This window comes from Acipenser ruthenus, chromosome 12 (genome assembly GCF_902713425.1).
Source record: "Acipenser ruthenus chromosome 12, fAciRut3.2 maternal haplotype, whole genome shotgun sequence".
NCBI classification, from domain to species: Eukaryota; Metazoa; Chordata; class Actinopteri; order Acipenseriformes; family Acipenseridae; genus Acipenser; species Acipenser ruthenus.
Genome location: NC_081200.1, coordinates 30985544 through 31011331, shown reverse-complemented (window position 1 = coordinate 31011331; position 25788 = coordinate 30985544). Strand labels below are relative to the sequence as shown.

At 38.4% G+C, this 25788-nt stretch overlaps 2 protein-coding genes across 2 annotated transcripts in view; one reads left to right on the top strand and one right to left on the bottom strand.

The window, feature by feature from the left end:
- Positions 1-216: 216 nt before the first annotated feature.
- LOC117417023 (olfactomedin-like protein 2B) lies at positions 217-8970 on the top strand. Its single transcript, XM_034028667.3, has 8 exons — positions 217-731; positions 1265-1528; positions 2180-2287; positions 3415-3591; positions 5116-5323; positions 5798-6385; positions 6956-7132; positions 7607-8970. The coding sequence occupies exons 1-8, from the start codon at positions 540-542 to the stop codon at positions 8206-8208; spliced, it is 2316 nt and encodes a 771-aa protein (XP_033884558.1). The 5' UTR covers positions 217-539; the 3' UTR covers positions 8209-8970.
- Positions 8971-9112: 142 nt separating this feature from the next.
- LOC117417024 (cyclic AMP-dependent transcription factor ATF-6 alpha-like) overlaps positions 9113-25788 on the bottom strand; it is a 62170-nt gene continuing 45494 nt past the window's right edge. Inside the window, exon 16 of the mRNA XM_034028668.3 lies at positions 9113-11968. Coding sequence (XP_033884559.3) covers positions 11763-11968 — 206 coding nt within the window. The 3' untranslated portion in view covers positions 9113-11762. The remainder of the gene's footprint in view (positions 11969-25788) is intronic.

Here is a 25788-nt window from a genome sequence, read left to right as displayed (position 1 = left end):
TTTCTATTATCATTCTTGGTAGTGCTCTTTTTATTTCGTTTTATTCTTTTAATTAAAATAATTGCATAATATAGATTAATACATTTCAAATTAAATATCCCAAAATATATATTCATAATTAAATATATTTCGTGTGTGATTGGCTCTGACGGCAAAATTGCTGTGTAGATTGAATTTATCCTTCTGTTAACAAAGCCTTACAACTCCTCCCAGTTTTGATTAATCCAGAGAGATCCTTCCCACTGACTGCTCAATGATCTACAGCAGTCACAAAAGCAGATACTTCTCTCCTGCACCTCTAACTCCTGCACGTTTCATGTAACCGGGAGTTACTGAGATTTATTAATCGAAAAAAAGGAACTACATCTCTCTGCGGTTGCTTTACTCAGCAAAGGTGATGGAAATGTATGAAGGGTGTTTCGGAACCGGGATGTAAATGCAGAATGCAATTCTCGTTTTGAGAAGAAGTGCACTGTGGATTTGCATCGTCTTGCCTGGATCACTCCGTTCTCATAATTGGTTGTCACCAAGTGCTCCTGATGTCTAAGATTACGGTTTTGTGTTTTTTCTGGTGCGTGGTCCTGAGTGCGGGTTCTCCACTGTCTAATAATGGGGAGCAGGACACACCGGCCAAATCGAGTAAAACTAGTGGAGTTTGGGAGGAATTCAAAGAAGAATACACGGAAACTCTGGAGAACGAGGCTGACAATCAGGAAAATGTTTTAACACAGGTATGAAATCAGATACCTTTTTCATTGGGAGTTATTTTGAACTCTACTAGGCTACAGTGAGTCTGAGTTTATGCTAAATAGACGCATTCTTGGTTAATGCAGGTTTTGTCCAGCAGAGCATTTGGGGGATGGGGGGGTTCAGTTTAAATTATTTCAGTTGGACTTTAGTGTTAGTACACACGTTGTTTACAAATTTGTCACTGTACAGTTTAAATACTTAACCAGACACCTATGTTTGCAAAATATAACACAAAGCCTGACTGAGACCCAAATCAGATTTTTCTTAACAATAACATCAGAAATGATAACCTCGTCTACACCATGATCGTGAGAGGAGTGAACATCCCACTAAAGGGACGGTAATTAATAGCAAGGGAATAGTTTACAGACTATAATTACAGCACCTGCGCACTTTTACAGCTCTTATAAACCTCCCAGTTAAATCGCCATTATGTAAATTCTGGCATGCTTTTATACTTCTGTTTCAGATAAGCCTGTTTACAATACTGTTTTACCCGCTTTCCACATTCTAGCTGTTGGGTGATTATGACAAAGTCAAAGCCGTTTCCGAAGGCTCTGACTGTCAGTGCAAGTGCGTGGTCAGACCACTGAGTAGGACTGCCTGCAAAAGGATTGAAGAAGGCAGTGCGAAGGTGAACGACTTCTACACCGTGGAAACTGTAACATCTGGACCAGGATGCAAGTGTGCCTGTATTGCCCCTCCTTCTGCTCTCAACCCCTGCGAGGGGGATTTTAGATTTAAGAAGCTCCAGGAAGCTGAGAAAGATGGTATCAAGGTAAAATAATTCAACACATCTGTATGTTAAAATGATCTCAAACAGTTGCATGGGATTATTGTAGACTAATCTTCAAATTACACTTTGAAGTTAAAAAAAAAAAAAAAAAAGTAAAAAATGATCTGCTTGCATCGCCATACTTTATGAATTAGGGTCAATTTAAACTTTCAGGACTGACCGCTTTGGAGATTAAAGTTTTCTGTTTATCTGCCACTAATGCAAAGCATAATTTCTGGAGGGGACTTTCATTCAGCTGGCGCGAGGGCAGTTCAACTGTTTGCCTGCCCTATTGACTGTCATCAGATGTAATACTTAGTGCCATTACAGTATAATTAGGATTTCTTCATGCAGACACTTCACTAGAAATAGGAGCAAGAATGTCTTTTACATTGGAGACCCTGAGAGCCATCAGATTAAATCGCGTTTCACTTCCAACCTGCTTTTGAGGGTTGCCAACAGATAATTATAATAAACAATTACCTGTCCCATAGAGAAATGATAAGGGAAGCACTTTCTCTTGTATAAAGTGTGGAACCCTATTGATAATTTAGCAGTTGAACAAAGCAATAAAGGATGCCACTGTATTTCCTAACTGAAATCCTAAAAAGGTACGCAAGCTGCGGAATCTAATCTATATTGAATATTTTGCAGCTCTCAACAGTTATTGAATTGCTTGAAGGTGCCTTCTATGGTTTGGATCTCCTTAAAATGCATTCAGTTACAACTAAACTTGTACATCGCATGGAAACATTAGAAAAGGTAAGAGCTTCATTTTTGTTTTAACAAAACAGTAATACAATGTATGGGGAAACAACTGCCCTGCTTAGTCTAAATGTTGTACATTTTAGTTTTGTCTGTGCCTGTCTATCCTCCCATGTTTCCCTTCACCGTGCCACATGGCACAATATAAGGCTTGGTACACACAGTAAGTCCAATGCATTTGCTGTGTGTAGGGCATCAACACTTCCAGCATCTATAATATCTATTACATTTGGTCCTTCTCCTTCCTAGTATATTGGTGCAAACAAATGTGAATAAATGATTCCATTATCGTAACCAGTTTGAGCCCTGTATAAAAGTCCTGAATAGTGTAGAACCAGCAGCTCTATCCAGCCATCCAGAAACATGGACGTTTGCTGAGGGCCAATAGCGACACAAACACATAGCTGCAAAAAAATCTACAAAGTGCAAAACACCTGTAATGTTATAACATGGTGTTATCAACGTATCCTTGAAAATGCATATCAATGTGTAAGACGCAACTTTGTATGTAGATGCAGCAGATTTGAACACGTCCTTTCTATTAAACTAATATATAAAATCCAGGGTGGAATTGCACAAAGAGAGTTTGTTCATTTAGGCAAAAAGTCTAGGCATTAAGCAGCCAATTTTCAGCAAGTATGCAGACCAAATAAGTTCAACAATAGAACTGTTCATGGCTTTGCAAATTAAAGTCTAGGTAATTAAAAAAGCTCAAAATAAATACTTTAGTACTGACGTACACACCTCATTTTGGTTTCCATAAACCTTTTAGTTCTGCTGCTGGTGTTCATATTTTCTTCTTAAAACAATAAGCTTATTTAACAGTATATGTGTCCATAAAGCTCTGTAGCCAACTTAAAAAAAAAATGTTGTGGCTTTCCAGCTGGAATGTTAAGTGTTCACGTTGACAAAAAAAAGTCTAACACACATTTCTTTTGTAGAAATAATTTAATAGCACATCTAGTGAATGGCAGACCCTAGAATTAGTATCAGTTCACTTGGGACAGGAAAAAATAAAGGCAGATAGAAAATGATAAATAGATGGATACATAAATATGATGTATTACAAACAAAGGACTTCAGACTTCAAACACATCTGTCAAACATATTCCTTCCTGCTCTAGGTTGCCTTACAAAACAGAACTGAAAAGAAGGAACATTTAAAAGGAAACGCCAAAGTGAACCACATATCCAAGAAAGAAAACAGTTCCACCACCAGCCCAATAGAAACTAAGAAACAGCTCACAGATCTGGGTTCTGTCTTGCAGAGTGATGCTGCAGCTGCCTATAGCCACACTGAGGTAGGGTATTCTCCTTATTCTACCTACACATCATTTTTTATAGTGTTTTCTTCATCTTGAGATGGTGTATTCAGTATGCATTGGGACTTTCATTCATAAACTTCTCGGCACACCCTAGATCAGAATGTTCAGAGCTACCCTTCCATGCAGATCACACTCAACCTTGCTTAGCCTCTGAGATACCAAGGTGGCCAGGATGCAGGCCACGTGATCAAGGCATTGATATTCTTATAGGAAGCCATGACTTGTGGTCTGATCCTTGGCCGATGTTGAGACTTTGGTAGTCATACTCACTTCACCGTCTTTTAATTAGTGGGAGGATGTACAGTAATAAAGAGATATTGCAAATGAATTATTGCATCTCCTCTAGAAAAAAAGATGGATTCAGCTGTCATCATTCCACTACACTTTGGAAATAATTGATTGACCCTTTACAAATGATAGTTCTACCATAAGACCAAAACATGTTTTTTTCCATCACAGTTCTATGTTTAAAGACCAATAGCTGATTTATCTGATTTTAAAAGTATCAAATAATGATGTGGTCATTTATGTCTTTGCAATATTTAACAAACGATATGCCTTTGGCAGGAAATTATTATTTTTCTGCCTAGAATATTTGGCTAATGCTAGCTGCTGTTCCCTACATCTATAATCAGGAGTGGTAATTTTGTTTTAAATTGGTGAGCCAGCTTGGCAACCTACTAAACAGTAAGAAGCCTGCCAAGATAATGTTTATACTAAGTTAATTCCAGAATCATGAAGCAGTTATTGTGTATTTTATAATTTTTCCTTTGTATCATTCCTTGGATTTCCATATTCAAGAAGCACAGAAGAAGTTAGATCAAGGAAGGTTTTATTAATTTTTTTTTTTAAATGCCTAAAAACAGTGTTTGATAAAACAAAAACCTAAAGAATTCTGGTTTCTGTTAACTGAATAAATTTTATGTACAGGACATCATATTGTTAATATAAAAACATAAGAAGTTTGGGAATGAGAAAAGCACCTCAAGGCTTGTCCCTTGTTAGCACATCATTCTTCCCTACTAAAGGGAACTTATTTAAAAGCACACCATCTAGCTTCCTAACTCCTGCTCTAAACTTGCTTTTACTCTGCTTCCATTTATGCCCCTTTTGTTCTTCTCTCTGTGCTAAATTTGAAATAGTGTCTTGAGTTAACTTATCTATACCATTTATGATTTTAAAGACTTCAAGAGATTCAATTATTTTAACTTGTCTTCAAAGCTCATATCATTAAGTCCTTGGATCAACCTAGGTGCCCTTTTCTGTACCTTCTCGAGTGCAGTGATGTCTTTTTTGTAGTCAGGTGACCAAAACTACACACAGTATTTTAGGTGGGGTCTAACTAGGGCATTGTATAATCTTAACATAACCTCTCTACACTTGCATTCTATGCTTTTTGCAATACAGCTTAACATTCTATTTGCCTTTTTAATTGCCTCACCACTTTGGTGAGACACATTTATTGAATTGTTTCATATTCTAAGCCTTTTGTAATGGCAGAAATATGAAGACAGATTTGCTGGAGAAGCAGTATTCTCTAAACCACCACTAAAGGGAAATGAAGCCGTGCACTTTGAACCCCCGACTGAACTACTGGAGCGTCTGGAGTCATCGCAGACAAAACCTGTCTCCCGCCCTGCAATCATCCGAGGAATAACTTACTATAAAGCTAATTCCATAGAGGAGGACAATGACACAGATGACCAGCGTAAGTTTGCACCCTGTTGCTCACTGTACAGGATCCTGACTTTTACATTACATGGGTTGGCCCTAGATTTCCATGGTGGTTTGATTGAGCCTTGTGTATTTAGTCAGATGCAGATCTCCTCCTCACTCTTTTCTATGCAGTTAAAACCGAGGGGTATGCACTTTCAGTGTGTAACTAGAGTGGAATTAAGAAGCCATATAGGTACAGGAAACCTGACCAGTTTGCAAAGGCATAGGTTAACCTGGCTTGATTTTCTCTTTGAATAAATACGCCTTGTTTCTACCGATTTTTAACTTGTTATAAAAAATGTTAACCAATAACTTTTTGCCAGTTTATTGATACATGTATTTTTGTACTGAATGCTGTACATTGAGCCATTGTTTGATGGAGAGGTGCTATGTAAATACAAGTTTGTTTTTGTCAAAGAAAAAACTTGCCCTTCATTTTAATTTACTTTATGTGTTTGATGGCCAGCAGAAGATGACTTCCCAAGTGGCGATGGTGCTGTAGATCTGTTGATTGAAGATCAGCTCATCAGGCACATAGGAACGCTGGTCAGGACTGTCGAGATACCAGAACCAGTGGCCAGGCCTCCAACAACAGCAGCTCCTGAGGTGGACACACAAGACAATATGGAGACAACCCAGGCTCTGACTACAACTGCCATCGCTATGGAATCTACAGCTGCTCCTAGCATTACCACTGAGCTTCCATCAACCTATATCACAACTACCACAGCAACTACCACAGCCTCTTCAACACCTTCTACAGGAATAACAACTATTATGACTGTACCTCCCAACAGCACCTCCACACCTGTCCAAGACACCATCTCCGCTACCACCACAGTCACAGCCGCCACTACCATTCCTGAACCGTCCACCAGCAAAGCAGCCCCTATCACCACAGATAGGCCTACCACTGCTAAAACAACAACTTCCATTGCCTCCATACTGCTGAACACCACCAGGCCCCCCGAGCTGACCATACCCAGGCAGCGGGTCAACATTAATGGGGATGAATCTCAGGAGAACATGAGGGATGAGGCTCAGATGAGTCCTGGTAGGTGAAAAGCTCTTTAAATGCATTTACTTATTTCTATATTCACTTTGAGTAATCATCTACTTAAATATTAATTCTAACATAGTTAAAGGGAGTCATAAACTTTAAAAGCACAACATTTACCTGAACTCTAATTCATTTATCGTAAGACTTTTGCAATGTTGCACTAAACTTGCACTTCCAAAAGTATGAGACATGTAAGATACACTATTCATTTTCAACAGAGGGATGGTTCCATATACTGCATTTACTCTATTGTCAAAGAAGCTTAATTTTGAAACGTTTTTTGGAATAGTATAGTAAACCATACTACCGTGATTTATCAAATCACCTACTTAAAATTAATTTTGGAAGTAAAACCGTTGTAGACTCTGTAAGGGTGGAATTAACTACCGTTAGTCTGAGCCAGACAGCTTCTTTTGGAAGATTTCCTTTTTTAGCTCTGGGGTAAGCTCACAGGCTATTGCACAGCCACCTGGCACTTGACAAAAAGTATAGCCTGGTCTTGGTATTTCAAATTCAGTATCTTTAAGAACAATCCCATTCATATATTTCTAACTTTTCTGGCAGGCGTGTGTAAAGACACCTTGTCCACCATCTCTGATCCTGTAATTCATAATACATACGGGCGGAATGAGGGCGCCTGGATGAAGGACCCAAAGTCCAAGGAAGACAAGATCTATGTGACAAACTATTACTATGGAAACACTTTAGTGGAATTCCGCAACATGGAGAACTTCAAACAAGGTATTGCATATTCACAGCTTTGTGTAGTAATTTGTATCAAAATATTATAATTACTTAATAGAAATTAAATCCACCATTTTACTTGACCAGAGCAGTTTTTAATCTATTTCTTTTTTTTTTTTTTTTGTAATTTATTTAAGAACATTATTATATCTGAAAAAGCATTAAATATACAAAACACATATTGAACAGTGGACCTCTGTTGTATTTCATTTGTACTGGGTTACAGCAGTATGCTGTAATGTTGGATCAGTTCCTGTAATAGAAACCAATGCTGTGTCTGTTGTAATCGAGCATTAAAGTCCCAATTTACAAAAAGCATTTGCAAATTGTACTATTGTGCCCTTTTTCAAAGACCCGTAGTGCTATCAAGGGGCCTTCAACTTACATTTTAAAAAACAGACTAACGTCATAGCTCCAAGACTGTAATCTAAATATCAGATTTTATTGTACTTTTGTGATGTGTTCCAACAGGGCGCTGGACCAACTCCTATAAACTCCCTTACAACTGGATAGGCACAGGTCATGTTGTATACAATGGAGCCTTTTACTACAACAGAGCTTTTTCACGAGACATAATCAAGTATGATCTGAAGCAGCGGTACGTGGCCGCCTGGGCGATGCTGCACGATGCAGTGTTTGAGGAGACGACTCCCTGGAAGTGGAAAGGTCACTCTGACATTGACTTTGCAGTGGATGAGAATGGATTGTGGATCATTTACCCGGCAATCGATGACGAAGGGTTTCAGCAGGAGCTGATCGTACTGAGTAAACTGAACACTGCAGATCTGACCATACAGAAGGAAACTACATGGAGGACTGGCTTGCGGAAGGACTTTTACGGGAATTGCTTTATCGTCTGTGGCGTTCTTTACGCGGTGGATAGCTACAACCACATGAATGCCACTATTTCTTATGCTTTTGATACCCACACCAACACACAGGGAGTACCAAGGCTTCCTTTTGTCAATAACTTTTCCTATACCACCCAGATTGACTACAATCCAAAGGAAAGAGTCCTGTATGCATGGGACCGCGGGCATCAAGTTACATATGGTGTCATGTTTGCCTATTGAGATTTGCCTGTGAACAGTTACAAAGGGCCATGGCACTTTTTTTTGTATAAATAATAGAATAAATATTTTAATATTCTTAAGTGGGCTGTAGATCAGTCCACCTGGCTTTTTTTTTTTTTTTTTTTGCAATTTAGCAATACATACATATGCTTTTTAATACTGGTATTTAATATTCAATGCTTTACTGCCTGAAGTGTGTTATTTTACTGCCATCACAGAAGCATGATACACCTTTATTTTACTTGCTATAAATACATAAGACAAATTTTGAATGAAAGTACAGAAGATATACCTTGGACATGATACAAAGTTTGGGAATGCACATGGACTTCTATTAAAGTACAGGATGTCTAGGACAGTTTATATAAAAATCTCCCACAAGACTTATATATTTGGTTCTAAAGCCAGTATAAAAACGAACTCCATTTGATACGCTTAAAAAAGTGATTCACGAAGGTTCATTTTTTTAATTTCAACTTTATATATCATCACAAAGCACTTAATGTTCTGCAATGGATACAACTATGCAACATGCATTTAAATCATTTTAAGATCTACTGCTGTATTTGCTGGTCCTCCTGTTCGTTTTCATTCTAAATATAAGAAACCAACATAAATCAACTTAGCAACAGAGATTATAGTTATTTTATTTCTATCAAATTCTGGTCAGCCTCATTGCTGTGCTACTAAAACATCAAAGCAGTTGGTGGAACCAGCACACATGGATTTTCCATTGCATAAAATAGTAACGGCAAGATTTGAAGTTTGTCCCAGATACTGTGGCAAAATACCAATGTTTTGAACTCTTATGATCTTCCTTTCTTCTGCTTTGTGGTGTACTGTGGTTAAGTTTAAACTCATACAAATAAATGCTGAATCTTTAAATGTTAACAATATGCCTTACTTTAGTATTTTTTTTTTTTTTTTTTTTTTTTTAAACAGTAGCACTTCCAGGGCTGTATTCATAATGTAAATCTAAAAAGAAAACAATTTTGTTAATTTAACAGCACTTACATGCACCTTAGTTTTGTCTTTCTGGTTCTCTAACATCAGCAGTGGTTTACACAAAGGTTTTTGTTTTTGTTTTGTTTTTTTAAGATACATACATAGCACAATGATAAATGCTTTATGAATATGGCCCAGATAAAGAAATATAACATGCATTCCCCTTACCCATTCACACAGAATTTCCAGAAAAATAAAATTCATAGCTCAAACCTGTTATTTCATGTTTTTCTTTATTAATGTGCTTTTCCATCATTACAAAAACAAAGGGATTTGTCATCCATGCAGTATTCATGTCCATACATCCCACAGCAAGGAAAACTAGACGCCCTTTAGAAAGAGACAAGAGGCAGTAGAACCTGCTCAAGATGAACCTCCACATGCCAGCTGTAACATACTGTTTTAAAAATGCATTATACACTTTCAGTACTGCAAAATGTAACCCCCAAAATATTCATGTTTTACAAGCTATAATAGTATCCTTTGTTATATAAACATTTATTACATTGTATATGCAGTATATTACATATACATGTTTTTGGGAAGCATTTTATGGTAAGAGTTTAATTGGGTGATGTTGGCTAAAACCTGACTACATTTAAACTTGGACACAAACTGTTTTGTTTTGGTTTTTTTTTACCATTCATAAGTTTGAATGAGTTGCCGAATTGACATTGGCTCCAATTCATTTAATACACACACAACTACATCTTCTCTTGTATGTTCTGCATTAACCTGTTAAATGAATTAGTCTAACTGACTACAAAACTGCCATCAAGGGGACCTCAAGTAGGAGGAATAGTAGTGATGAAAGCAACTAACCACACAGGAGGAGGATTTAGAATTAATTTTTAGAAACATAATGTATTTCACGTTTTGGCGTAATGTATTTTTAGCGTTTAACTTATTAGCTAATAACTTATTTAATCTATCCATTCATCTACATCACAATCATTTCTGTACTGTACATCTGACCACCGGGTGTTATTACTATACAAATGTTATCATCCATACCAAATAAAGAACAGCTAACATTATCTTCACACCCCAGAGACTTTTAAACGAGAAATGTATTTTTTTTCAGTAGCTACCGAAGGACTTCTCTAACGCTAAAGCAATATCTGTACAATGTCAGATTTTTTTTTTTTTACCACTAATCTTCATTGTCAGTGCATCGTTTGATACAATCTTAATATGTTTGTGATCACAGCATCAAAGATTGAGTTTGCTTTAATGTAGTGCCCTGCCTGTTCTCAACCAGGGAAGAAAACAAACTTGGAAGATACATTTTAGATTCTTATATTTTCTTTTGCTGCTGAATCATTTCTCATTTTAAAGTGCTTTTGGTTGTAATTTTCAGAAAGCATAAATTTATACTTTGTATCTTATATAAAATAGTCAGACATTACTATATTTTACATAAACATTTAATACAATACTATGTATACATTTTTTTTTGCCAGATATTTAACTTAAAAATATAGCCGCTAAAACATTCATTTAAGAAAAAAGGTTTACTACCAGAATGTATAACTATTTATGAATCTATTCATGCATTCACAATACTGAGTGCAAAATGGAAATATAGGAAAACACAGCAATAATAAAACTGCATCATTTGTTTTTCACAGGCAGATTAAGTCTTATACAAAACTCACAGGCACAACCTTATTTCAAATTAAGTTACTCTCTATGTTTGTATTCAGGGTTTTAGTACTTGCACGTGTAGATGCTGAAACACAAAATTGACTGCTGTGTCTACAATTTCTTCAGCTATATTTAAAAGGATACTCACAATACATGGACTTGTGACATTCAATAACAATTTTCAGGTCTTATCCATCTATCACAGTTAATTACAAGGGCTTGTCTTGTAAATTCTCTTGTCTCTTTTTTATGTCCTTGTTTTCCACAGACAGCACACTGCCCACTTTGAAGGTCCTTCCAGTCTTTATACGTCACTCAGACATGTTGCCAAAGTCCAGTTAGATGTCCTGCTTGCAATCTGGTTTTGAGTTTTTCTGTTTTGGAATAGTGGGTTAAAAGATGTGCTAGATGGAAAATGGCCTCAAAAAAGGAAAAGGAATTGAGGTAGAAACTATTTCACAAAGACAGGTAATAAAGACACAGAACACAAAGCCAGGGAGTGGTATAGTTAACATAGAGAACAAGATGTGTTTGAGATTGTAAAGACAGAGGGATATGGAGATGAAGAATGGAGAGGTGAGTATGTTGGGTTGTTGCCTTTTCTACTTTTTCTACTATGTTGTATATTAGGGGTGAAACCCTGTTATGTAAATTATTGCAGCACCAGAAACTAAAATAAAAAAAAAAACAAAGATGGGAGACCACAGGAAACTGTCAAGCGAAGGCACTTGACACACTGACACTAATAATAATGCCAATAATGATGACATCTCAATGAACTGCAATACAAACGGAAAAGCTGGCAAGCACAAATAAATATCTCAACACAGACAAAACAGATGAAGATGGAAACATAACATCTAAGTCTACTAAATTGTTGACAGTGTGCCTGTTTTTCATTTTTATTTCATCGATTCAGCGATAACTCCAACAGGAGTGGCCTGGTTGCTGGCTGAAGTCGAGTGGTAGAAGGAGTTGGTGCGATTCTGCCGTGGATCGCGCAGGATTGGTGGGATAGAGGAGGTCTTGATGTGGAGAATCCTGGTGTCCATGACCTCACAGTCTATCTGCATCATGACTTCATAGTCCTCATTCTTTATTAGACTTTCTGCAAAAAGAAACAAAAAAAAGCAAATTATACTGTCTATTAGATATTTGATAAAAGAAAAATCTTGTCTTGGGTAGAAGCAAGTAAAGTCACCGAGTCAAAATGTTTATTAAGCACAGAAATACTAAAAAGCTACGTCTTTATGTAGTCTGATTCAAATTTTCTTTTTGTAAAATGTCTCCTTACTAACTGCTTTTCAGCAACACATGATTAACTGATGTTTATCCATCAATTAACAGGAAACATATATCCTTTGTTGTCATGATTTTAATTCTAATGAGACTGTCAGTCTTTGCTTCAATACATTTTTGTTCTTCCCCCTTTTCTCTCATTAATTCTGCTCTACAGACAACAAATACAAAACACACACACAAACAAAAAATAAATTAAATTAAATTAAAATAAAACCATGCTGTCAGTGTGCAGTGCCACTAGAGGTTTTTTTTTCTACTATGGTTTCAGAGTTACTCTTTCATTGTGACTGTCTGTTGACCATTCTGGATGCACATAACAAAAACCATATGGTACATTACACATGTGATGTACATTACCAAGTTTACTGCTACCCCAACAGAGTCAGCACTCATTAAGTGAGTTCCTTAAGGCTACAGTTTATTCTAACATTTTTCAAACACGTGCAGAATCCATTAAACCTCAAACTTGACTCTTTAGTGTACAGAGCCATATAAACATTTGGTTCAGAAGAGGGATAAAAATAACTGTTTCTTCAAATCATCAAAAATATGGTGGTGGATATGTCCGGTGCTATTTGGTAATTCCTACAGTGTGAATAAAGTTTATTTGGGGCATCTAAAATAATTTACAGTATACTGGAGCAAAGTAGTTGTGAATATATTATTCTTATTATAATTTATTATATTGTCATTAGGTTCAATCATTTTTTCAAAAGCGCACAACCAGTTAGAAAATAAATACTTTGTAAACTTAAATCATGCAAACTGTAGAAGAATGTCTGTATTTATAAATGGGACATGTCATAAATATCTTTTACAGCAAGATGGTCAGATTCTAGACCTGTGCACGACAGGACAAACCGATCAGAACTGAATTAACAGACATAACTAAACAGCAGGCTTGACAAACTTGTATTGCACCTGGTATTTATGTGCAGGGTGGTACTCAAGCATGTGGAAAAAGACAAGAAGCTACATTACTGCAGCCGAGCCTGGTTCTTTTAAATGCCAACCATATGCATGTCAATTATCAGAAAATATCACCAGTATGCAGGTAACATGCTTTCAACTAATTTAATATTTACCAGGGTGTGATTAACAGTAAATTAATGTATACTCATGCTAAAACAGGATACAGTTACAATAGGCATTTAAATAAAATCCTTGTTTAAATCATTTACCACTGGAACTGGCTGTCTTATGGCATGGTAATAATTATCAGATGCCACTGTCTTTTTATTGGAGCTCAGTGCCCCAGATACCAAATAAAATAAAAGCATGGGTTGAAATAGCACTTTTTATAGTAAAACTGGTACCATATTATCAAATAAAACATGCAAACAAAGAAAACAGCTTGTAATAAAGAACTCTGTTGTTTATAGTAAGGATTCATGTTTGGTGTTTTCTTAAAATTGTTGCTAATGCCGCACAGCTGCCAGCTCTTCAGTAAAAAAACACCAGATTAACAGTTAAACACCTGATCAGCACACAACATTCAAACAGCGATTCCGGTAGACACTACTGAAATAAATATTTTAATGGTCTCTGGTTTGTGTGACTCGGGGAGCTAGGATAATTTACTACATAGTACACCCTATACGAATTAACCATAAATTAGGTCTGTATTTTTTCCCTCACGGTAAAGAAATGGCTTATTTCACATTGTAAAAAATAGCTACTTCAAGATATTTCATGATTAAATGTAATATTTATTAAAAAGAAGAAAAAATAGCATTGTCACATTCAAAATGTATCATTTTCTCTAGTTATTAATATTCGTAAATAATGAAATACTTACCTGAAAAACAGTAAATGCCAACAGTAAATTGTTTTCACCATCAGTGAATTATCAAAGAAAATTAAAACTGATTTCATGAGGGATAAACAGACACTGAAGACAAATCCATCACATCACTTTTTTTTTTTTTTTTTTTGAATACCAATGCAATTCCATTGTAATGGAAATAGAAAACACAATGTAATTGTGCGGATAGGACCAGCAATATGGTCAAAACATGAACTAAAACAATAGTGGAAAGACCTGCAGTCATTGTATTTAACCACCTGTCACTGCTATCTGCTATCTCTACTCTGCACCTAGACAATTAAACGCTGTTCAGCACCAGATGTTGAGTCCCTTGCTGGGTCAAAGATAACAGAATGGCACATCCCGACTCTCTCAAAGCTATATAATCAAAAACATAAACAGCATTTCAAACAATATCCGCCTAGATTCTTATTGGCTGGTAATAAATACAGCAACCTCATTGCTCAGATCAGCAAAACACTGATCGCTCTACAAATTATGTTATTTTGTCAATAGAACTGTTGCATGACAAGTTTAAATAGAAACAAAATTACCTCACAGTTCTAATTGTAAAAGAAATAACAGATCCACCTAACAAAGTGTAAGTTGTACATCCATAGAGACAGGAGTCTAAATGAGTTATTCCCATACTCATTTAGAGACTGTGGGGATTACTTAAAAGGGCCTTATTAATAAAACACCACCATGATACAGGTGATCTTTTTCTAACACAATAAAATAAAGCTAATTTTCCTACAAACAACGTATATGTTCCCCTGAACTTTTTTATATTCACGTCATTACCATACCATAACACTATAACCAAGAAATAGTTTTACAGTAAGTCTTAACACAAGGAGAGGCATTTTATTTTTTACATATTAGTACAGACCTTAGAACCATAAAACCATGGCTGGTCCAAATTTGTTTCATATTAAAAACACGTTTCAAATTAACAAGAAAAATACACACGGGTACTCTCACAAGGATTTTTCCTAATAGAAGTGAGAAACAGCTGTTACCAAGTTTGTTTTATGAGGGAGACATAAAAGTCTTTAACTAGGTATGCCTAGTTAAAGACTATGAAAAGGTATGCCTATATCGGTCATGCCATAATTTCTCAGATTTGTTCAAGTAAGCAACACAAACTTAACAGTAGGTGATCCACAGTGATATCAAGTTCGATGCCAAGCAGTCTGGCCTGGTCAGTACTCAACTAGTACCTCAGCGCAGCACTACGGGTTCCTGGAAGTGCAAATATCCTGTCCACATTATGGACTTTACCAGTAGACAGCAACTCAAATCTTTGAATTACCAGACAATTGCACCTGAACTCCAGCCATAACTACTCGCAATTCCTTTGAACATATTAAAATAGGACCAGTCACAATTTAAAAGCCCTGCCATTAAACTGTACAGTAAATAGAAATGATTGCATGCCACAAAATCACTGCTGTTTTGGTTTAGACTTTTCTTCTGTCGGAACCATGCTCCCAAGAGAAGTCCAGTGAGACTGGGAAAGGTTGGGGGTCAGAAGACACACCCAAAACATTGTTTTACCAGTAATATGTGAAGATATTATTACCCGTTTCCACAGTAACTGTACCGTGTCAGCTGTGCGATTGGCTGTTTCTGAATCATGGGAATGATTCCTAATCAAATAAACACTGTAATGTTCCAGTATAATTTCCAGCTTACCCGAAATGCCTTCAGCACCATCCAGACTGCACTATGATAATAACTGTTTTAAAACAACATACATTAGAATGCCAAAAGGACAATAAAAACAGATGTGCATTACAGTGGAAAACCCTTAATTACAGAACTGCTTGCTACATGGACCTCTTTCACATCAAATCATTCCAGATGAAGCCTAATTTAAATGTTTTTTAAAGAAGGCTAAATGTAAATTCAAGACCCATACAGCTTAGTTGTTGCTGCACCAAGACAACCTAGGTAGGTTTCTGAGAGAATATGAATCTTTCCAGCGATGTACAAAACATTTCTTTCTGCATTCATACAGTAGTATTGGGGGTATGTCTATTTATATTTGTGAGAGAGATAGAGGAAATACTTTTTGAAAAACTTTATTTACAATTAAATAGAATACACAAAATCTGTATTTAAAAATCAGATATTGTCATGAAATCATAGTTCAGATCCACCCAAAGTGAACAAAAAATTACATAAAATACTGTCGACACTGCAGTACATAAGTCACATTACAGGTACTCCTCCAGTTCACCATCCTTAACAGCACACAATACACCGTTTACAAACCAGGTTTGTTCAAACATTTCTATATTACGCATTGCTTTATAGAAATTAAAATCCATTCTAACCCATGTAAACACAAGCATTCTAAAAATGACGAAAGGATCACGATTTAAAACGTTGTTCATTTTGTTTTTTCTGCTCTTTAAAATTGCTAGTTTAGCCTGTTCAATAACCAGCTGGATTGAGTCCTTTCTTTTTTTGCAATACTTAAAACCAAAAATAAAAAACACCTCAGAGAAAACAAAACCCAATCCAAACAAGCAATTCCTTCAGAGCAGCAAACAAAGGTTTTAATCTGGAGCAGAACACAAAACAATGGTAAACAAAAGGGACAGGAGTCTTTCACCTCAGGGTTTATGATGCTCACAAAGGAGGTTAACGGCAATGATGGTGTGCAAGATCTTCCACTGCAGATCCCCTGATCTTTTTGGCAGTGGTGGCTTATACAGGGTTCTCCAAGCTGGCACTATCTGTTCCACCGCCCCCAGCCTCTCTCTCCAGTGTGTGTCTGGTAGCGCTCTGAGCTGCTGCTGGTAACGGCCCTTTACACACACCCTATACAACGGTTTCCCCTCTACTGTGCACAGAGGGAGGTCTCTCAGACCCTCTAGAGTCAGTAAGTGACCCTGCTCATCAGAAGCCTGACTGATTGCTGGGGACACTAACAGTGATGGAAAGGGGGAATCAGTCTGCAGGGCTCTCTGTTCCCTGAACAGCTGTCACAAGAGCTCCATTCCCTCGCTGACCAGAGCAGCATGTACTTGGGTAAGGAAACGCTCAGCAGTGCGGACAGACCGCATCTCCAGAGCAGATGCTAACTACTGAGGGGTCACCCAGCTGTAAGTGTTGAAATCTAAAAGGGCTTTAAGGTTTACAACAGCTGCCTTAACTAAAAGATGTGTAAAGGTAGCAGACTGAATAATATGACACGTCAAGAAAGCATTGTACACTAATGGCTCTTCTAGAAGTCAATCAAGGCTAATGTTTTCAGTGTCCCCTCTGCTCAATACGCACACACTGCCATGCCCTCAGCAGGCTCTTATAGTAGTCTGGCAGTCGAGCCATCTCCATTTTACCCATTTCCAGCAAAAAAAGACCCCTGTCCAGACCCAGCCTCCCTACCCACTGCAGGAAGGCACAGGCAAACTGCCTGCACGAGAGGTGCTCAGCGCAGTACAACAGCCTCTGCAGGGCCTGCAACCTCCATCCTGCTAGAAAGGCCTAGGGGTCCCTGCCCCCTCGGCAAAGCAGCAGGTACAGCACACACTGTCTGATCCAATGCACTCCATCCCAGAAAAAAAATCAAGCATCACAGCCTGAACCTGCTTCACTAATGATTGTGGGGGGTCCAAGCAGACGAATCTGTGCCTCAAGCTAGAGGCCACCAAGTTATTAACAATGAGTACCCTACCTCTATAGGAGATCTGCGGAAGTAGCCATGTCCACCTCTGCAACCTGCCTTTCACTTTCTCCACCACCCCCTCCCAATTCCTCTGCAGTGTGCTGTCATCCCCGAGATGGACACCCAGATAAAGGAGCCCAACCCTGCTCCACTGCAGTCCAGCAGGTAAAACTGGAGGATGACAACCCTTCCAGACACCCAGGAGCACCGCACTACTTTTACCCAGTTTACTTTAGCAGATGACAGGTTCTCAAACAGTATTTGATAGGTGCCTACAGTGTCAATATCAGTTTGGTTAGTAATAAATACATAGGCTGTTATCTTCACTGGTTTACCAGGACACTGAGGAATGGACAGTCCAGTCAATACCCTCCTCAGCTCATTTATAAGAGGCTCTATCGCTATAGCGTAGAGCATACTAGACATGGAACACCCCTGCCTAATACCTCTCTGAAAGGGGAAAGGGGCACTTAAGCCACCATTGATTTCCAATAGACCGGAAACGTCACCATAGAGCAGCTGAACCTTCTCTAAGAATGCGGTCCCAAACCCAAAAGCCTTTAGTGCCCTCCACAGGTAGAGGTAATCTACCCGATCGAAGGCCTTTTCCTGATCGAACGACACTACACCTGCATTGAAACCATAAAGCTTGGAGGCTGCCAGTATGTCTTGAACTAAAATGATATTATCAGAAATGGATCTGTCTGGAATGCAATGCGTTTGGTCTCCTTACACCACCTGTCCTATCACAGTCCTGAGGCGGTTTGCGAGGGCTCTGGAAAGGATTCTATAGTCGGCAGAGAGGAACGACACAGGTCTCCAGTTTTTAACATTACACAAATCTCCCTTTTTAGGGAGGAGAGTGATAACAGCTCTGCGGCAGAGTTCTCCTGCACACTCTCCCTGAAACCCCCTAACAAGTCCTCTCCCAGCAGAGACCAGAACCTTTTATAAAACTCCACTAGGAGGCCATCAAGTCCAGATGTCTTTCTGTTGTTCAGCCCCTGGAGGGAGTCAGAGAGTGCAGTCAGTGTCAGAGGGCTTTCCAGCCCCTTGGCTTCCTCTTCAGGCAGCTGAGGGAGGCCCTGCAGGAAACGCTGTGATTCCCTCGTCTCCTCCACCACCTCTTTTGTAAACAGGTCCTTATAAAAACCCACAGCCAGCTTCCGGATCTCTGTGTGCTCTCTCAGCTCCTGCCCAGCTGCTGTCCTCAGGCAATTAATAACTTTGCTCAGTGCACTCTTTCTCTCCAGCCCAAAGAAATAGTGAGTGGGTGCATCCATCTACACCAAGCTGTGGAAACGCGATCTCACCAGCGCCCCTTGCACCTTTACATCCAGAAGATCTGCTAACCCCCTTTTTTTACATTTAAGGCACTCAATCAGGCTTTCATTTAGGCTGGACTCCAGAGCTGTAGGAGGTCCACCTCTAGCTCTATCATGGTTTTATTTAAGCTCTTTGTGACATTTCTAGTATATTGCCGCAATGAGGAGAAGTCTCTTTTTTTAGATCGCCATCTCTACCCCCAAAAAATTAAAAACTTTTCTAAAATGCTTGTCATTAATTAAAGCAGTATTAAAATGCCAGTATGCACTTTGTAGTCTCAGTGGGGAGCGACACACTGACAGAAACTAAACTGTGATCTAACAGGCTTGTGGGGGTGATAAAACAAGATTTAAAAATATTTCAATTTCTCTTCCGTTTTACATTCTGCTAAAATGTCTTCAAGCCTCTGGAGGAAGCTTACTCTACCTGCCATTAGTAGATGCATATACATTAATAAAAAATTAAAAAAAACTCAACTTCAATAACCGCCTGTACTTGGTTTAAAGAGCTTGGTTTAAACCCCTCAGAAAACAAAATGCCAACCCCAGCACTCACATTGGTTCCATTACTGAAAAAAATATTTCCATTCCAATCCTTTTCCCAATCAACCTGATATCCCTCATCTATGTGAGTCTCCTGCAAAAACGTAATATGCAGACTTCTCTGCGAGATACATTCAAACAAAGTAGCTCTTTTAATAGCATTTCTACAGCCATTAATATTAAGGCACTCGATATTAAAGCTAGTCATTGCAGAGTTTGAAAAGGAAACACATGGATATTCAGAAAAGAAAAACAAGCACACAGTAAAGTGAAAGAGAATTAGGAGTGTACTGGCCATCATGACTGACTGTGTTTAACACTGCCACAGAGTTTGCTCGATATGTATTTCAGGCGCACTAGTTCCCGAGTATCAAACGTTACCTGAGCAGAAACATTTTGTTTTAAACCTCACACTGAGCTCAGAAACAAATCAACAAATCCTCAACATCAATTCCCCTTCGCCCTTTCGTCTGCTCCACGAACTCTTTAATACTCTGAACATTACACCCTTCCCGGGGTTTATATGCACCCAGCCATTGTGATGCTTGAGAGGAATCGGTAATATTGCTTTCACCATCACTGTCCACAGCAGGATTGTCTGTCACCGTGCTGCGTTTTTTAGTGACAGCACTGTCCGCCGTTTTAATAGCCCTTTTTTTCCCCGGCAATCTAAAAACCTCACTGTCCTCCGCGGACTTTACCCCTTCTACCTGTATCTGCACATCGCCCCATACTAGCCACTGTCTCTGTTTCTATTTGCTCCCTCTTTTCTGTGACTGTCTGCTCTCTCATTTTACTGGGAGAAAAGTGTTATTTACAACAATCTCCTTTTCTACAACCAGATACTAGCTCAACTGTACCTACAAAAACTACAAATCGACCCGTTCATGCAAGAAGCTGATTTTACGTTGTCACAGCCCACTACATCCCATTCCTCCAAAGGGATAAAACCCTCGGCGGAAACTTTAATTCTGTGTCGATGGGTTAACCTTTCAAAAAAGAAAGGTTTGGAGGCGGCCTCCCTCCTGTGCCTGCCATCCTGCCCGCTGTCTCTGACAGAGCGTCAGCTCAGCACAGTAGAACTGTTCAACAGTACACTTTAAACAATAAATGCAAAACAGTATAAAGACAAAAAAAAAAGAGGAAAAGACCGACAAACCTGCCGGCAGCTCCCACGCACACACCACCACTCCACACAGCACTCACTCCGCCAGGCAAAACAAGTCGATAGATAGATAGATAGATATATAGATAGATAGATAGATAGATAGATACTTTTTCAAAATACCTTTTTTCTAGTTTGAAAAATCTTTAACATTACAAAAAACACACAAAAACAATTACAATATTACATAATCAAGTATGAATTCTTTATAATTAAGACCAAAAACAGAAGTTTACAAATACATATTTAAAATATCCTCCATCAGTCTCATAGTGCACCAGAAATACACCAAAGAAAACATTTCCAGATCATTTACCATACTGTAATATTTAAAGTCCAGTTTAATTCTGCTGATAACTAGCATTCTAAAAACAGTAACTACATTGGTTTAACCAACACCAGCAATGTAAGCCTTTCTGCTTTTTAAAATAGAAAGCTTGCTTTGTCCTAACAGGAAATTTGCTATCTGACACAAATATTTTTCCTTTTTTATGTAAGGTACACCAAAGATAAACACACATTCAGAAAAAAAACAAAAACACAAAACAGGCACTTTATACAAACATAAGGGGGTTAGATGGTGAAAGAAAACAAAACCATGAAAAACAGTCTCTTTCTGTGCAAAAGGGGCATTTGTCTGTTATTCCAGGATCTAGGATGCATAGGTAGGAGTTTACAGCAATGATGGTGTGCAGAAGTCGCCACTACAACTCCCCTGATCTCTTGGGTAAAGGAGGTTTATAGACTCCTCCAGGCTGGTCTGACCTGCTCTCCCACCTCCAAACGCTGCCTCCAATGTGTGTCTGGAAGTTCATATAATTGTATTTTGTGATGTATTTTAACACACATTTCTTATTTTTTTTTTGCCCTCTATTTGCCAGGGGGAGATCTGTCAAATGTTCCATTTTTAACAGGCAGCTTCCCCATTCAAATGAACAGATTGGGGAAATCAATGAAGAGGGGAAAGGGGTCTCAAGAAAGGCCTGATTCTTTTCTAAGAAGCCATTGTTCACACATTCCTCCTGCTCTCTGGACAGGGCAGTTTGAATCTGATCAAGTAACCTGCCAGCTATTCTTTCAGAGCGTAACCCCAGAGCTGATGACAAATGTTGCAGACTTTTCCATTTTGAACTTTTTACATCCACAACATGTCGTAGCTTTATTACCCCAGCTTTTAACATTGTAAAAAAAGACGTCAGGGCATCAGAGAGCTCCTGCAACATTAAACGACCATCGAGCGCTTTCTTTTCCTCTTCAGCGAGCCTTGGCAGAGCCTCCAGGAACCGCTGTGTCTCCTCAGCCTGCTCCTCCATTGTGAACAGTTCTGAGTAGAAACTCACAGAATGTCGCCGGATCTCCCCAGACTCCCTCAGTTCTTCTCCTGCTGTTTTTTTAAGACAATGGATGACGGGTGGGTGCAAAAATCTGTTATGTACTGCACTTGGGACTTCACCAGCACCTCCTGCACTTTGACATTCGGCAGCTCAACCAGCTGCTGTTTTTTGTTCTTGAGGTCTTGAAATCGACCTGCTATTGGGGATGGACTGCAGAGCTCCTGGAAGCTCTAACATGTCCCTCTCCAGCTCTTCCAGAGCCTCAGTCATCCTCTTTGTGACATTAGTAGTGTACTGCTGAGAGAACAATCTGATCTGTACCTTCCCAACATCCCACCACTAAGCCAGGGAAGTAAAAACAGTCTTTTGCTCACTCCACCTTTCCCAGAAAAAACTCATGGGTATCTTTTAAAAGCCAAGTATTAAAATGCCAGTAGGATTTTCCTGGCTTTATTGAAGGTACCATTACACTTAACGTTAAAAGGGAATGATCACATAACGCAGCTGGAGAAATAAAACACTTGGTGACCAAATTAAAACGCTGTTTAAAAATATAAAAATGATCTAACCTGGCCAATGATACATTATTATTGCAGTATTTGACCCATGTACCCACGTCTCACTGAAATGTTAATTTCTCCATACATCAGTCAAGTCGTGTTTATTTAAGATCAAAGAAAGTTCTATGGCAGACTGAGGGTGTGGTTCAGGATGACTACGGTCCTCCAAATGATTAATTGTGCAGTTAAAATCACCGGCTAAAACACCTTATCCTCGCCACTGCAGCCACCTAAAACTTTCACTCGCATCTTAAAAAAAACAAACAGAACCCACACTCTTCCATCATTCGGGGCATATATGTTTATAAAAACAAACGTGTTTTCCCACAATCTTTACTTTTACTTTTAAAAGCCTCCCTTTCACCACTTCAGTAACATCAGGGGAATCCTGAATAAAACCTTTTGACAACAGCACCGCCACCCCAGCGCTTATACTGGAGCCATGACTAAAAACAGCCTCCCCCTTCCAGTCTTCAACCCAGTTGACTTGGTTTTTAACATCAGTGTGCGTTTCTTATAAAAAAAAAATATAACTTTTCAATTTTTTTGATCAAGGTACTCAAATAAAGCAGCTTTCTCCAGCTCACCCCTGCACCCATTAATTTTTAAGGACCCATTTGTGACCGAGTTCATCCTAAGAAGAAAAGGAAATAAACAAACTGGAAGAAAAAACAAACACACTGACATAAAAAAGATTTCTAAAAAATCTTTTAATGTTGCTGTCACTGTAGTCAGTTCCAGGAGACCAGAGTCTGATGCTCGAGAACAGTCAGTCAGACCCGCCTCTTCTTCACTGTCTATTTCAGAGCTCTCTTCAGGAATTTTGCTGGCAACCCTAACACTCCACGGCACTGTCACCTTACTCTGCTCAGGCTCCGCTACACTTTCCTCAGTAACATTGGCTTTTTTCTTAGCAGCACCATCGTCTACTCTTTTCCTCTGCCTTTTCTTTTTCGGCATTTTAAACTCAAACTCCCCTGCTGTTACCTCTTCCATTTTTTCTATTTCTACTCTCACTGTTTGATTGAGCACTACAGACTCGACCACACTGTGTGTTTTTTTTTTTTTTTTTTTAAACCCTACAGACCTAACCACACACTCTGTTTGTTTGCTACACCCCGGTTTCTCACTGTCAGTCACCGCTTCCACAGTGCTACCCACAGCAAGAGCTGACAATCTTCCAGCGCTATTTACTGCTTCCTCACTGCCCCGTTTTTCAGTTGCCATCAGCTCGCTCACACTCGCCTCAGTACTGATCTCTTGGTCGACTCTCATCCCCCCCCCCCCCCCCCCCCCCCCCCCCCCCCCCCCCCCCAAAAACACTTAATGACCTCCGTAGTCGCAAAAATAATATCATTATTTTCCTCTATTTTAAAATTTAGGGCTACCACTATTACCTTCTCAACAGCTTTATCAACTAGATTCATTTCACTCAGAAAAACAACTGACCCATTCAAAAACAACTGACCCATTCATTTGAGATGCAGATTTAATATTTTCGCACCCCACAACTTCACAGAACGTCAAAACACATTGTTCCAAAGAAACAAAACCCCATGACGACTGCTTAACTTTTCAAAAGAAAAGTTTAAGGGAGCTCCCCTCCCCCCAGAACTCAAGCTGAGAAAAGTCAACTAAAATTTTAGAAAACACCCAAATAAATCAACCACTAAATAACACTTATATCCCCAAAATAAAACATAGAAAACAAAATCGCTCACCTACTTTCTCCACACACCCTCCTGCAGCAGCACACACTCCCAGCATGCACCAACAGAAAGAAAGAGTAGATGGATTGATAGAGATAGATAGATAGATAGATAGATAGATAGATAGATAGAGATAGATAGACAGATACATACATATACTTTGTTTTAATTTTCAGTAGCCACATATACAAACGGAAATTTGAACCTATAAGTGTAATAGTTAAAAAAAAAAAAAAAAAAAAGAGATTTCAATAGTCTCAATGCAAACACAATTGGAGATATTTCCGCCTTAAGTACTGTAAGTGGAGAGCTACAGAGCCTGTTTCTCCACTTTGGTTCATGAGATTAGTCTGGGAGGAATTCTAGCTCATTCTTCCTGAAAACACTGATTCAGTCAAGATGTGTCAAAGGGATTAGGCTGCTGTTGCTTTATTCACACACAGCTTATCTCACTGGTGCTTTGTGGATTTCAGATCTGGATATTAAATTTAAGCCATCCTTCTCCTTCCAACAAGCAGTCCTGTGATTCTTTCGCATTACTATTTATCATCTAGAAGAGCACAAAATACCTAATTTCACAATGCCCTATTCTTTTTCAAGGGGAAACTGAAGTTGAGGTTAAACATTTAATACTGAGTATAACAATTCAGCATATCATAGCAGTTTATGGTCTTTACATTTACTCAAGAGAAATCACCACTGTTGTGATGCTAAACTATGGAAAACATATTATAGACTTAAACATTTAGTTGAACTTTAGTTTTTTTTAAATGAATTACCACTGCTCTGCTGCTAAGTCAGCAAAGTGAAGTTGTGCATCGGTGAGGACCTACAGTCTGTAGCCACAGGAATGAAAATCATTGGGTCTAAGGCCCTATTTCTTACTAAAATCATTTTAATTTTGCTAGTTAACCTCAGTAGTGATCCAGGCTGATTAGTTTGTTTCATCTCCTGGCTTTGACCAACAAAAATGTTGTCATATGCCAACAGCTGCAATCAGTTTGTATACATCCTGCTGGTGTTAAACACAATTCACAAGCCATTGAACTTCTTGAGACCAAAATCAACATGATCTGCCAAGACATACAGGCTGATGGAGGTGGAGAAAAATGATGTGCTGCCTTTTTAGTTAAATGTGTTTAAATTAAAGACATTTCCTATTTTTAAATCACAGTTGGGCTTTACTATTGACTGAGGCATTTGCTTTACTATTGACTGAGGCATTTGTCACTGTTTTTTGGGGGAAAGTATGCAGCTACTGCAAAGCTATTATAAAAGACAAATGAAAAAACTAAACCCTAGGTTTTCTCATTACATACTGAAAACTAAATATTTGGTTTTTTCTAACAAGAATATGTAGGCATGTATTTTTATTGGAAAAAGTTAAGGTATATGGTTCAGATCATTTTTAGGTCAGGAAAGCCTTGCTGTTGGTGAGCCACTGGGCAGATAAATGGCAATTTCTTCTAACATTAAGTACATTTTATTAATATAATCCTATTTT